The sequence below is a fragment of the Euprymna scolopes genome, chromosome 1 (assembly GCF_053919585.1).
Source record: "Euprymna scolopes isolate OS-2025 chromosome 1, ASM5391958v1, whole genome shotgun sequence".
In the NCBI taxonomy this organism is placed as follows: domain Eukaryota; kingdom Metazoa; phylum Mollusca; class Cephalopoda; order Sepiida; family Sepiolidae; genus Euprymna; species Euprymna scolopes.
The window spans coordinates 100109692-100125673 of NC_136482.1; the positions used below are offsets into that span (position 1 = coordinate 100109692).

Genomic DNA, 15982 nt, shown 5'->3' on the forward strand with positions numbered 1-15982 from the left:
CATGCATAGTTTAATATTCAATTCCGAAAATTGAAACGCTTATCTAAAAACTGGAAGACAAAGCAATGTTGATTTCGTTCTTGTATTCTTGTATTACTAATCTAAAATCCAACAGTAGCGGTTATTCCGGTCGTCAAACTGCATTAAGTTTTTTTATGTAAACTGAATCGAAATACATTATATTATTGGAAAGAGAAAGGATAAAAAAAATGAGAATTAGCTACTCAGAATAAAATATGGATTTGTCAGGTGCAGTGGTATATAGATCTAAAGTTGAGATTCAAACTGGTTTTATTTACATTTATTTACATCTATAATATAAAGCGTAGTTGTCTGCGTGTACATACGTGTGTTTTAATATCCGGTCAAAGTACCCCCATAAAAAAGATAAAACAAATAGACACAAAGTTGATATTTTCTTGATCGGTGTTACCCTGGATAAATAGAATCTTAAATTTAGAAAACATTATTCATGTTCTGGTCGTCAACTGGAGCAATTCTCGTCATGGAGAGTTAGTTTTTCAGTGTTACGTATGTATAAATTTGGAAGAAATATGCCGACTCATTCCTAGAGGAATCTGTTATATAAAACCGAATTGTCAGTATGTGTGTCCAGCCAGAGAGGAATGAGCTCGGTAGATAGTAAAGGGTGGGTTGGGGAAAGGGAGCAGTAAAACAGGGAGGGGAAAGAGAGAAAGAGAGAAAGAGAGAAAGATAGAGAGATTGATAAAGAGAGATAGAAATTTTAATGGAAATATGTTATACTTTTGCTCCAGACAACGCCGGGTAGCCTTGCTAGTAAAATATAAAACTCAACATCTGGGTCGGCTTTTTTTTTTAAGTGCAAATGAAATGTATTTATTCTGAGTTCTTTTTAAAAAAATTGCATTTCATTATTTTTGAAAAGTCTCTTCGCACACACGTACTTTTTTTAAAAGTCTCCGTCTCCTCTCCCCCACTTTCTCGTCCTCGACTTTCACACGTCCATCTTGCCTGTTGCGCACTTTAAATTTGCGTTTCTCCGATCACGTGGAGTATTTACTCTCCTTTTCTTTTGATGCAAGCTCGCGCACACTTACTAATTTGCATAGGTACTTTTACGAGTGCTGCTATTAATATTTTTGCTAGGCAACTATCCTTTGGCTCATGTTGATATTTTCACACACGTTTCCACGCGCTCTGTTACAGTGGTACACACACATACATATATATAATATAAATATATATATATATAAACATAGACATATATAGATATATCTATATACATAACACCATATATACACACACATACATATACACATACATATACACACGCACATATATATATAAATATATGTATTTATATATATATATATATAGATATATATACCTGCATACACATATGTACACTATACACAATGCTTCAAGCAAACTACATCAACCTCTTACATAATTTTCAATTTATTTTGTGGAAATTTCAGATGATTGGCTAATTTTTTTTTTTTTTGAAAGGAAGTTAATCAGAAAATATGCAACATTTTAGTAGCGTTACCTACGCTGTTTATGCACTTACTTTTAATTTGAATTTTAGAGAGTGATACTCCTTTGCAATCATTTACTCGGAAAAGAGAAAACACTTACGCCAGTACGGTTTCGTAGTTGGAGCTTGATATACCAAGTGTTCCTCCAAGAAATTCTTAAGATGGTGATCGTAAATGGGCATACCCAAAGTTTTAAGTAGATTTCCCTTGAGGTTAGTAAATGTCTCTATATCCTTACTGATTATACGGCTCACCTGCAACAAATAATAACAAACAGGAATGAGAAGAGAAAATAGCACGTTAGGCACATTCATATTTGTAAATTTACGATATGTAGATTTACTATAAAATAAATTAACCGATCATTATGAATACAGCTGGTTGGCATAAGGGGTCCAAATGTGGGCTATCTTTAATGTAATTTCATTTAATGCAAAACTGGCCAAAGTCCTTAGCAAACATTTAGACATCTTCGATTTCTTTTTTAAGTTTTAATATTATAATAGACAATAGACATCAACCAATAAATATTCTCCAAGTTTCAGTTTATTTGGGTTACATTAATATAAGCACAACTTTCCATGTGTAAATTCAAAGATATCACATTTTAATTGTATTTGACTCATAGTTATTAGACATCAATGAAAACAGATTCGCTGAATTTCAGTGGCTTCTTAAAACCCCCTAAGCTTAAGCTTTAATTTCAAGAAGGTTTATAGAATCCAACACATAATGGATTTCGATTGGAATGGGAATAAAAATTCTACATATAAGGTTTGTTAGCATTATTTCTTGATTTTAATCTTCGTAATAGACATAAAAGTGGCGCAAAACTCTTCTCTTCGTGGAATTAATTTTACTCTTTCTGAGACAAGTATTGTTCTAATGTGTACCTTGTAACAACATTATATATATGTGTGTGTGTGTGTGTGTGTGTGTGTGTGTGTGTGTGTGTGTGTGTGTGTGTGTGTGTGTGTGTGGTAGTAGAACGCCAGCATTCGACATTGAAACTTAGTAACAAAACACAGTACAATATATAATACACATGCATATAATAAAAAAAAACATTATAATTAACACCGTAAGGCGGGGAAAATACCAACAAGGGGCCGAAAATTTCACATCGTAATCCTAGGGCCACCGTATCCTGGGTTTATATATATATATATATATATATATATATATATATATATATATATATATATATATATATATAATTTCTGCTGCCAGTGTTCGAATCCCTCGACTGGCATTAATCCTAAGACCCTGCACTGATGATTCCCGAAAGGATGAAACACTAGTGTCTGTAGTTATTTAATTATTATAGTAAATATATATATATATATATATATATATATATATATATATATATATATATATATATAAATGATTAATAAATGAAGGGAATTTGAGATCCTCGAAATAAATTAAATTTTAATATTAATAATAGTACAAAAAATAACAGTAAAAATAAAATATAATTTGGTTCAATCCGGATCAGAATAGGGGGATAAAACATCAATTAGTTATAATATTCTTTATCGTGATAGCTAAATATTTCTCTAAAGCAATTACGCTTTCTAAAATTATCAATTAAAATTATTAATAGGAACAACATTAAACTTTGTCGCGTGGATGATGTGCGTTTATTAAAAAATGAACATAATAAAAAGTAATGAACAATACAAACAGTTATCGTCAAACTAATTTGCGTTAATACTCATTTCAACTTATGCAATTATAGAAAAAGGGCAATTTCTCACTAATGAATAACTGTTTAATAGCTAATGCCATATACAAAACAACAGTAACATAATATCAGCAACGAAGAAAAAGTATACATAGGTTCCATGGGAAATAATTTCAAGCGCATGTATTATAATAACATGTCTACATCCAGGAAGGAAAATATAAAAATAGCACTATATTCTTTAAATCAGTGGTTCCCAACTTTGTTTTTATATGACGGCACACTATTGAGCTCTTTTAATGTTTGCGGCATATGTTTAGCTCATAAGGCCTTTTTGCAATAAAATAATTAAAACACCACAAAGAATTCTTATTCGTACAAATAAGTCATATTATGTATTCAGTAACTGACATATGATAATAATAGTGAATATCAGTGAGAAAGTTGTGTTAGATGTATCTTTATTACTACTGCTGCCATATGTGAACTAATGTGAGATAGGCATGCTTTTAATACTTCTGCAATGTTTTAAGTCTTTCATGATGTTTTTTTAAAAATAATTTTAAATGTCGTTTAGATAAGAAAGCCCAGTTCATATATGTACGAAGTTGAACATTGCAGTAAGTCTTTCATGATGTTTTTTTTCTTAGTCTTTCATGATGCTTTTTTTAAGTCTTTGATGATATTTTTTTTTCTTAGTCTTTCATGATGTGTTTTTTTTTTTTTTAATAATTTTAAATGTTGTTTAGGTAAGAAAACCCAGTTCATATATGTACGAAGTTGAACATTGCAGTAAGTCACGGGAAAGGCTGGCTAATTATTCCGCTTCACAAAACTTAAAATTGTAAACATTGATAATTGATAAATTTAGGAAAGAATTCTTCAGCGTTGATTGAGAGAAAATATTTTCTTCAATTTTATTTTGTAAATATTTCATATGCTCACTAATGGTGGGAATCATCTTGGTAATGAAGATTTTGTGAATTGTTGGAAGCATATCCAAATCATCTACGCTCATTCTATTTTTCCAAAATTCTTTTTTTCTCTCGCGAAAGCTTTAATTTTTCATCTAAATAAAAAAAAAAAACTATCTAAAACAATATCTCTAATATTAATAAGATGTTGATAGAGGCATAATCACCAAAAGTGATAAGACTTATCTATATAAAAGAAAGGTCGAATTTTAGTCTTGCTCTTAATGTTGTGTAATTACAATCTGAGATGATAACAGCCGTATGGATCTTTTAGCGTAACTTATATAAGATTTTTGTGTTTATTATTATTTCATTATGCGAGAAATGCAGAGAAAAAATGGTGTACGATTTGGGTATATTTGTTGAGGACACAACACTCTATGATAGACATGGGAGAAAGACGAATGCGCACACATCCAAGGCAATGGTAACAACCTTAGAAAACAACCTTCCGTCTTTAATGGAATAGAGCCGTAAATGGATGGTAACATTTAATACTACTAAGACTAAACGTCTTTCCTTTTAACCAAATATTCGTCATATGTGGATGTTTTATCGCCGCTCATCGTTGCTTCATCGAGTTTTCGCTACCGCATGCCTAATGGTCGTTGCGTTTCATGGGTGGCCGTCGACCGTCTCATCTGTTTACTGAGACGAATAAAACTTATTTTCATACAGAACGGAGGACACGATAAGACGTTCACTGAGAGTTTCTAAAAGATTTTATTTTGGGAGACTCACACAGGAAAACGTGACTAACATTCGATTAGCTAATTATTTAGTTAACTTGTCTTCTTACTTAAATCTTTGGGTGACATGCGAACAGATTTTCGAGGAAACATTTGATATTTTTTTACAGTATTATCAACGATGTTTCTCGCATCTGCCTCCACAGACAATTGACTTGAAAAACCTTTGTTTTCTCTTCATTCGAAAAATATGACGCAATTCATCACCTGCACTCATATTACAATTATACTTTGCCTAACTGATTTTACCTCTCGTTTTGTCATAATCTCACATGTTGCCCATCGTTGATTCAATCCTGTGAATGATTATGCTCTACAGATATGAGCCATCATGACATGAACTCAATATGCTTTTGTAAAACCTTATACTAGCTGACCTGATCGCTAGTGACATAGGGTCCCTAATATGTATAAAACATGCTGGGAATATTGAAAGTCATCCACAAAGCGTCTAACTTCAGTATGAAGCACAAAGATGGTAAAACAATGCAAATAGTAATAATTTGCTAAAAACTTTACTTAAAAGCAAATACCTTAAAATTTCTTGCAAAATCATTAAAAAAAAATATGAAAACCAATTTTAAATACTTAAGAGATCGCTTTAAAAATATTACAAAGCACATATAAGTAAGGTTCATTTACGTTTGTTTCCTTGTGATCAACTGTAGAGTTAACTCAACCTGACCTTACAAGTGATTGTGATTTCATACTATATCAATGATGCATTAATGACAATCAGTTTGCCAGAGTCTGGGCCATTTGAGTTAGATGGCCTTTTATGGCATATACTTAGTGTGACCCGTGTCAGAATTCATACTAGCTCACTTACTCACTATTTAAATAAAGTCTCTTGAGTACGACTTAATTTTAAAAAATAGCATACAATATAGGGAGATTTTCGCTATATGATTACGAACAGAACTTTTGTGCAGAAGCGGTTGTTACATTTTATCAACACATGTGTGGATAAACAGATAATACTGAAGTACTTGCTAAACGGAATTTACATTTTGTAGAGAGATTTCACCGTTTTATCACATACAACATCTGGTATTACTGAATTATCACCCATTTGGCACTGTGCAGGCTGAATGTCGCTTAAATTCGGTAATCCAAGGAGAACCGGTGTGGCAACGTGATTATGCCATAATCTATATACTACTAAAACTCTGTAAACGTTATCTTTGATATATCTCTCGTTTCTCTGTGTCCGTTTGTCTGGTTATGGTATTGAAAACAAAGACCTATATAAAGATCAAACAAAACTTTTTTCAAATCAAGATCCAGCGGTAGTCTCTTATATTAGGGTTTTTTCTCTCATTGTCAGACACAATGAACACAAAAGGACAACCGTTTTAGGTTATTTCACTTTGTTTTACGTATAACTTGAAAATTGAAAATTATAGAAATTAAAATTATTTGGTTTTCATTTCGTTTCCACTCGATATCTTGTTTCGGCATTCTTATTCTTCTTTGTGTGTCTTTGAAGCATGTGACCACTTTTTTTTTTTTTTTTTTTTTTTACTTAGTCCATTGCATTATTATTGTACGGGTCAGGCAGTAGATGGGAAAACACACTTTTCCTTTGGGTTTTTCCTTGGTCCAAAAGCCAACAGAATCTAGACCATTTCTGAAATGGCTTTATCCCATGTATACTGCGGCATATTGATGGTCGTGTGCAGTTATAGGAGGTTCACTTTCCCAGGCTTTGCTTTCTCTCTTTGAAAAGTTTATTGCTAATCGCCCGAGGCGCCCCTACCGGGTAATGCCGATGGGACTGTCCAACCATTTATTTTTTGCAGGCTACAGTGGAAGCATCTCATCAACTTCAGTCGTTGGACCTTTGATTTACGTCCATGAAGGAGATGATGTCTTATATTTTCAGGGGCATCAAAGTAGAAGTGCTCACATAGTGATGTCCTGATAAGTAACGCGTACTATTATTAACAAACACTTTACAGTTAGCCTAAAGACAAGAGCTGCTCATAAGCTCAACGAATGTCAATTAAATAATTAAAACTATTGATATTACCATAAAACAAATTCAACTGAATGAATGCCAAACTTAAAATGTCATACTTACATTTTTAAAAAACTCCTGGACATCGGCATTTGCTTTGTACCAGGCTTTCAGAGATTTGGACCAATCTTCTTTTTGAATATTAGTTTCATTTCCTATGCGAATAATATAATGTCTCCAGGCTTGTATATCACTTTCACTAAATAGTCCACTATGTGTTGCCCAAGCCAACAAAAAATCCAGCGAATTCATACGCGCTGGAATGTATACTGGTGCGAACCCATATGGCGAAAATTCTGAAATAAACAAAATGGATAATAATAATAATAATAATAATAATAATAATAAATAATAATAATAATAATAATGATAATAATAATAATAATAATAATAATAATAATAATAATAATAATAATAATAATAATAATAATAATCACGACAGGCTGTTGACATAGAGAAATATTTGATGATGGTCTGTGTGAAAACTCCTAGTCAGTAAATAATAATAGAGGGAGAGAATACTGGAATTCTGAGGAGAATTATTGCTATCCAGACTCCAGGGAACATCACTGGTTGTTGTCAGTGAGAAATCTCTGATGATGAGCTGTGTGAGAACTCCTAGTGAGTACAAATAATAATAATAATAATAATAATAATAATAATAATAATAATAATAATAATAATAATAATAATAATTGCAATAGGGACTGGAACCTAGGGGAGGTTTATTGCCATCTAAATTCCAGTGAAGAGCAATGATCTTTTCCAACGGCAAATCAATGGTAAGCGGCTGTTGCGGTAACACAAATTCATCTCCAAAGGTTACCAAAAGACATGGAAACTACTGGAAATATAGGAAAACTTGTTATGACTCAGACTCCACGAGTTGTTCTTGGAGATAAATCTTTGATGATGACCTTTGTGAGAACTCCTAGTGAGTGAATAGTAATAAAAATGATAAAAGACAGGCAAAAAAAGAACATTATAAAGCGAGAAATGTTGTTAGCACGAATTCAGTGTTGCTTAAATGGCACAATCGCGTTGACACACCGGATCTCGCCAGATCACCGGAGTTAAGTAACGTCGAGTCTGGCAAGTACCAGATGGGTGACCATTTGGGAAGGTGCGGCGGTGTACGTACCGCGAGGTAAAATACCAGGTTGGGAAACTGGCGCAGTCTATCCTTCTTTCGAGGGTAGATGGGCCTCTCTTAAGCCATGGTAGGAAATCCAACTAGTGATGGCGTCGCGATAAAAAAATACACACGTGATTCAGCTACGGACAAGATTTGAATTACACTACAAACTCGTGTAGTGAGTTCAATCTTGGCTGCGGCCGCATGTTACGTTTAAATGATGAAAATAATCGAGAAACAATGAACAATGCGTAACATATAGAAAAGCGTTGCGCCAGATTCAACCAATGAAAATGTTGGAAGTTTTACAACGCCCCACAGGAGAGTAATTTAATTTTCGAGTGGGAAAATTATTTTTAAGGAGCAAATTGTGACCAACTGAGCATCTTTGAGTTAAAAATTTCTAATTTTTATTTTTTGATAGTTTTCTCGAGTTAACGCATATAAGTTATTTAGTAGCATAGATCTTATTATAGTAAGTGAAATGTTTACTTTATATATGGTTGAGGAAAACAGTTAGCAAAAAAGAGTTCCAAAATCCTGCAGCTCTTGGAAAGAAGCTACTGGAATATAAAACTGTATTGAAATGATGTATTAAACTAACGAAGTTGTGGCGACTACTAGACCAAATAATTGAGCGAGCTGGAACAAAGGAAGCAGTTTAGTTTTATACGGTGCTCCGATGTGAAAAAATGCAATGAACTTACGTATATTAGGCGGTTGGAATGGCATGCGAATCGGTGACGGTCCTGCAACAATAAAATATATATATATACATATATATAGTTTCTGAAAACTGTATAAACTCATCTAATCTTTTTTTATTAAATTAATAAAAAAAATTCCCGAATTATTATCGACTAAACTGCTTCTTAAAATTTTTATCTTTTGTTCACATTGCTATATAAGTTGATTACCGAAAGAACTTATTTACCACCCTCTAGCTTTTAATTCATTTTTTTTTGGGGGGGGGGAATCTTCGTACCATGATACAGATTACTCTCAAATTACTTCCCAATCCTCAGAAAGATATGTAGTAACGTGCATTAAACCTGAAGTTCACCCTGCGACGCCCAAATAAAATGCATTTAAAATGATCTACGCATTATCTCCGGTAAAAATAAAAAATACGAAAATGTTAGGGGAAATTTTACATTAAACTTATATTAAAAACTACTTCCCTCTTTTAATAATGTATCAAGTCAAATTTTCTCCAATGTATTTATATATAATTTCAAAATTTGGTAAGCATCCGATGATTTTTTAATGTGAGTATCTATTCAGCAACTTATCGGATATATATATATATATATATATATATGTATATATATATATATATATATATGTGTGTGTGTGTGTGTGTGTGTGTGTGTGTGTGTGTGTGTGTGTGTGTGTGTGTGTGTGTGATGGGACAATTTCAAAACTTTCCGATTCCGATAGAATTCCCAATTTTAAATGTTCTAAATTCTCTAAATGTTCTACAAGTATCAATTCTGATTCTTTTAAAATTTCTGAACATTTAATTAAAGATTCGATGCTTTTACAAAATATTCACATGACTTACCTACTTCCATGTAACGTCCGCATATATTTTTCAAAACGTAAAAATATACTTGAGAGGTGGGGGCATGTATTTCAAGAGTATATCTTTCTAAATATTTTTTCTCTAATGTTTCCCTTGTAATGGATTGAAAATTGTGAAACCAGATTTGTTTTTCGGTTAAAACAGATCTAATTTGCATTTGGTCGTCGTTAATTCGTTAATGCCATTTGAAATTTTCATAAACGATTAACAATAAATCAATAATTGGTATGCAAAATAAGAAAACAGTTTCGGAACAAAATAGTTAAGCCCATCTCATGTCAAAATAATAATGTTACTATTTATAAAACCTTTCGTAACATTGTGACAGGTTTCTAACTATTCTCTACTTTCCCTCTATGGAGAAATGCTCATATTTTTCTCGCAATTATAAACATTTGCGTTACTGTAAAAAGAAAAACAAGATACAAATACTACTACTAATACTACCAATACTACTAATAATAATAATGGCAAATAGACTGACACCTTTAACTAAATCACTCCTCCAAAGTGAGATTAATTTTTCTTTTTAGATAATTACATGGCGGAAAGAAAAAACAAACAGTTACTATAGTATTTTGAGCAAGACAGTAGTTTCGCACATAAATTAAACATAAAATGATAATAATTTCCAGTCCATTCTAACTTTTAATCTTTCTTAATCGCTCAAAATTCGAAACAAAATGCTATTAGAACATAACATTTTCGCTTGAATGTTGACATTTATTTGTTTTTTCTTCTAGCAGCGTTTGTTTAATTTTCGATTTTTAACGGTTATCAAGAGGCCTTGTGAAAGGTTTTTAGACAGCCATTTTTTATTCTAACTGAACAGAGTGAACAGTTAGTTTTGAACTAAAGACATTATATAAAATAAGTTTAAACACAAATAAACCTATTCAGGAAGGTCGAAAGGTCTTACCTTTGGTAACATTTATTTATTTTATCTCGCTTTTGTTCTGTTAGTTACAGTAGCAAATGCCTTAATCTCATTCTTCTTTGGTAGGAGGTCTAAGTTTAAATCTAGATATTATTTCCTTTTTAATTCGTAAAACCTCTAAAGTTTTCCATTATATGTATTTTATCCAAGATTTTGATAAACTCATCGAAAAGCGAAGAAGTACTATAAACATTAATTATTTCAGAAGAAGCCGATGATAGCCAACGGTAATATCCAGACAGCACCAACAAAATTGAGAAACCTTGTCCAGATGATTTTAAATCTTTTAATATCAAGTGTGAATTCCCTGAAACATTGAGCGAATATGTGCGAAATGGTTTATAAAAGGATGTTTACAGTAATGCACTAATAAAAGAAATAAATTACACTAAAGTATCCATGTTAAATCTGGGAGTGGGATTTATAACCTATTTCGTGGCTCTTAATCATATGTTGTAAATGAACAACTAATAAATAAATAAACAAATAAATTTGTGTTTGTTTCATTTTAATTGTAAAAAAAATATGAAAAGAATCGTTTTGAAATCGGAAATTAGGCTAAAATTTTTCCGATTCCGATACTAATCCCGATACCGCAAAAACTACCGATTTTTTCGATTTCGATTCCGATTCCGATTAATATTGCTAATAAATTTAATTTGATTTAATTTAATTTTAGCTTTCAGATTGAGTAAAAAATATTTTTAAATACGTTTTCCATAATTAGGAATACCGCCACAATTATTTTGCAAGTTTCAATGTAATTAAATCTCGTATATGAAGGACTTCTCGAAAAAGAAATCAAAGAATATGTCATCTATATGACATCAGGACAGTCTTCAGAGGTGATTGAACTCTTTTAAAACCTCTTGTACGAGTCAAGCCCCAAACAGAAAAATCTATGACTGTGTGTATGTGATTCCATATATATATACGAGGGGCGTGCAATAAGTAATGCCCTGACCCACTTCCAGTTGCCTGATCTAGCTGAAATTTTGCATGTGCAATGATTTATATCTCTACGGGTTATGTGGAAAATTACAGCTGTGAACTAATTATGGTTTCTGTTTTACAGGTTTTTTAACTGAGTCAGGTGTGAAATGGAGCCTGTTGAATGTCGATCAGTGATCCAGGTTTTGTATTTGAACGGACGCACACCACAGGATACTTTTGATGAAATGAAAGAAACTTACGGTGATAATGCCCCATCATATGACGCTGACATCGCGAATTCAAACATGGCCGGAAGTCTGTGGAAACAGCTTCCAGACCTGGTCGCCCCCATCTGCCATTGATGAGGCATCTGTCCGTCAAGTTGAGGCTGCCATTTTGGAAGACTTGCGCATTACTATTCGCCAAATAGCCCAATATGTCAAGATTAGTACAGGGTCTGTGGAAACTATCATTCATGGCCATTTGCATATGCATAAGGTGTCTGCCAGATAGATTCCCAGGTTGCTCACACCATTCCAGAAGCGAGAACGCGTCGGGTGCTCGAGGATGAATTTGGAGATATGCCAAGAATATGAGTACAAGTTTTTCAAAAGACTGATTACACAGGATGAAACCTGGATCCATCACTATGATCCAGAGACCAAAGCCCAGTCAATGCAGTGGAAGCACTTGGACTCACCACCTCCAAAGAAGGCAAGGGTGCATCCCTCCGCTGGCAAGGTCATGCTCACAGTCTTCTGGGACTAGGACGGAGTAGTGATGACAGATATCCTGGCAAAGGGTACCACAATTACAGGAGCCTATTATGCTTCACTTTTGGGGAAATTAAGGGAAGCTATCAAAATTAAGAGGCAGGGCAATATCAGCAAAGGTACCCTCCTCCTGCAGGACAACGCTCCGGTCCATAACTAGCATGTCGCCAGATCAGAAGCACGGGCGTGTGGTTATGAAATACTCCACCATCCTGCCTACTCTCCTGACCTTGCACACTCTGACTTTCACCTCTTCTCAGCCATGAAGTTGATTTTAAAAGGAAAACGTTTCCCGGTTGATGCAGCCTTGATTTCTTAAGTCACGTCGTGGTTGGAGGATCAACCTGGGGTGTTCTACAAAAACGGTCTCCAGAGCTGCATCAAACGATGGGAGAAATGCATAACTCTGGATGGTTTCTGCGTAGAGAAATACTAATAACTGTGCCAAGTTTCGTTGCTCTATTGCTATGAGAAGTGGTTCAGGGGCATTACTTATTGCACACCCCTCGTACATATGTAAATGTGGAATATTATACAAAAGTGAGACATGCCGTCCATTGAAGTTAAGATTAGAATAACACCGGAAAGCCCTATTACGTGAAGATATTAAAAAGTCGGGTGTGGCTTACCACATACAGAGGAAAAAGAGAAACCCTGCCCTTATGGGACGTAGTAAAGATTACAGGCAAAGAAAAACGGTAAAGAGTAAAACGAGTCAAAGTAGCACATGTGCTGGGCGACGACAACGTACTAAGTAGACCTAGTACAGAATTTAATACAAAATACAGAATTTAACCAATATGGAAGCTATTAATTATAAATAATAGATAAGATCACTAGTAATATATACATACACACACACCCATATATATCACTACTTATTACTACATACTTTATATATATATATATATATATATATATATATATATATATATATATACACCTTTGTCTGATTGTGTAATTTCGTTCCTTATAGACTCCGAAACAGCTGAACATATTTTCTTTAAAATTTAGAGAACTTTAGTGTATAAGTCTGGGAGTGATCTTAGTTAAGTTTTGTCTCAGAATACCCCCATAATTATCGATAATTGATAATCGAAACCGAAAAGAATTTTATAAGATTTGAAAATTTACGCATTTTTTAGCAGTGCAAAAATACATTATGTTTCTCTTTTTTTAACGTCCATTAAACAAGCAATTGACCCCGAAGAAATTGCAAAACAGGCTATTTAATGAAAATGCGATTCAGAGGTTTCTTATGTCGGTTTAACAAAACATAGGCCCCAACAACCAAGCACAAGTAGTATGCCCGGCAACATGATAAGGAATTTTTCGACACAGTTGACTAATTGTCGAACTATACAGCGACAACCACATAAATTCTTACAACGAATAGACAGACGATGTGGTTTCTTTCGCATACGGTTCAAGAAATCATGGTCCCCAAAACCTCGTCAAAGTAGTTGGTTTTGAGCTGGAAGAATACCTGCTAAGGGGACAAATCAGAGAAATTGGATTGTTGCTGGCACGTTGCACCCACTATGTTGGGACTACGTTGATCAGTAAAGTGTTAATATAACCGAAATTTACTAAAATAATTTTAGGAATAAAAAACAAATATTGGAATTACCAATTATACAGATAAAAGTAAGCATAAAAAAGCTATCGAAGCAACCTCCGAGCAAGGCCACGTTATACTGCTTGAAAAATTCAGTATCTTATTGCTATACATCTTATGATATGACTGACAATTTTTATGATTTCATGTCTAAATGAACAGCTACAGAAGGAATTGGAATACACCCTAATAAAGCCTGATTGTCACTGCTGCTGAATTTCAAAAATACAATCTGAGCGTGAGGCTACTTTAGAAGAACGATATGCAATGAAATTCTATTTTAAACTTGGAAAAATGCCACAGAAACGTATGGAATGCTACATACTGTTTTTGAACCATTTTGCATAAATTGCGCCTCGGGTTTTGAATGGCATAAGAGATTCAAGGAAGGCAGGAAGCCTGTGAAGGATGATGAGAGGTGGAAGGCTAAGGAAATCAGAACACTAGAGTTGATTAGCCAAATAAAGAATTTCATGTAGAAGGACCGTCGTGTGTCTATAGAGAGAATAGGTGCACAGTTTGATATCAGTATGGAAACTGTATACACAATTATTCACGAGGAACTGAAAATGCAGAAGATTTGCGCGAATACACCGATCCACAACCCCATCCTTATCACAGACTATTTGACCAACATGGACATCAAAACAGTTCTTCACCTTCCATATAGTCCAGACGTTGCTCGCTGTGATTTTTACTTATTCTCTAAACTTAAGGAAACCTTAGAAGCTGTCGTCACGGGACAATTAAAGAGATGAAAGAGGCTGTGACGAGGGTCATTGTTAGGTGTTCTACCAAATGAGCTATAGTTATAATTAGTTATTTATAGGTTAGCTGTTACGTCTACTCTTAGGCCTAACTTTTTCATTTCCATGTGTATAATTTTTCTAAAATGTTATTATAGCTAATCCATCGTCTCTATATAGGCCGATATCTGTATTACCAAATATATTTGTGAGGGTATATAAGATAAATAACCCCAGAAGGTCTGATGCTTGCTGAATCAAAGGACTCATAAACAGATCAAAGAGTATCCTTCAATATAAACAGACATATATAAAAACATCCAACTTAAAACTAAGTCAACTTTTAATACACAAATAAAGAGATCCCATTCCTTCAAAAAATAAACAAAGAAAAAGATGATTAGAGGTAAAGTGAATCTTTACCTAATAAGCGAGCGACCATTGGCTACTGAAATTGCGAGGGAGAATAACAAAGAATCTGATTGGCTAACTAGTATATTGGGTTTGTCCATTACTCCTGATCTGAAATGGAACACGTACATCAAGTCTGTTGCCAAGGTCGCGGGTAAAATGGTGGGATCCTTCTACCACTCCAGAAGATATCTCACTACTGATGCAATTCTCTATCTATATAAAAGCCAAGTACATCCAAGGATGGAATGCTGCTGTCATATCTGGGCATGAGCTGCTAAAAACAGCCTATCCTGCCTTGACAGAGTACAAAATAGACTTTGTGGCTTAGTGGGGATGTCATTTTCTCTACCCTGCAACCTCTCTCCCACAGAAGAGACGTTGCGAGCCTGTCTTTGTTTTATCGTTATTTCCATGGCAAATGCTCGTCTGAACTCCAATCTCTGGTCCCCTCTCGCCAATCTTTCACGAAAACTCCCCGTCTAGCTGAATCAACTGTGAAAAATTTCCCCCACTCTTTATCTGTGCCTAAGTGAAAACGTATATTCCATGAACAAAGCTTCTTTCTTAGAACTGCACGCCTGTGGAACTCTGTTCCGTCTGCCTGCTTCCCACTTGACTACAACTTGGATGTCTTCAAGTCCAACGTTAACAAATTCCTAATGAACCGTCCTCTTAAGTAAACACTTCATTAAATCTCCACACTAATGTACTGTACTGGCAATAACCCTTATCCCTGAGTGGCTTCCGGGCCTTGATAAGTGGTGACCACCTTGTAAAAAAAAAAACTTAATAACTCGTGTATATATAAAAACGAGCAGTAACACAAATTCCACGCAGTGGCTTGACGAATCCTCAAAGGATGAAACACGAAAAATCCTGCGTAGCTTA

The 15982-nt window shown here is 34.0% G+C and overlaps 1 protein-coding gene across 1 annotated transcript in view; it reads right to left on the bottom strand.

Moving 5' to 3' along the window:
• The window catches only part of LOC145283552 (uncharacterized), a 71998-nt gene that overhangs the window by 29942 nt on the left and 26074 nt on the right, over nucleotides 1-15982 (bottom strand). Inside the window, exons 5-7 of the mRNA XM_080132438.1 lie at nucleotides 8796-8837; nucleotides 7017-7249; nucleotides 1621-1774 (exon numbers count right to left, since the gene is read on the bottom strand). Of these exons, the coding sequence (XP_079988564.1) occupies nucleotides 1621-1774; nucleotides 7017-7249; nucleotides 8796-8837 (429 nt within the window). The remainder of the gene's footprint in view (nucleotides 1-1620; nucleotides 1775-7016; nucleotides 7250-8795; nucleotides 8838-15982) is intronic.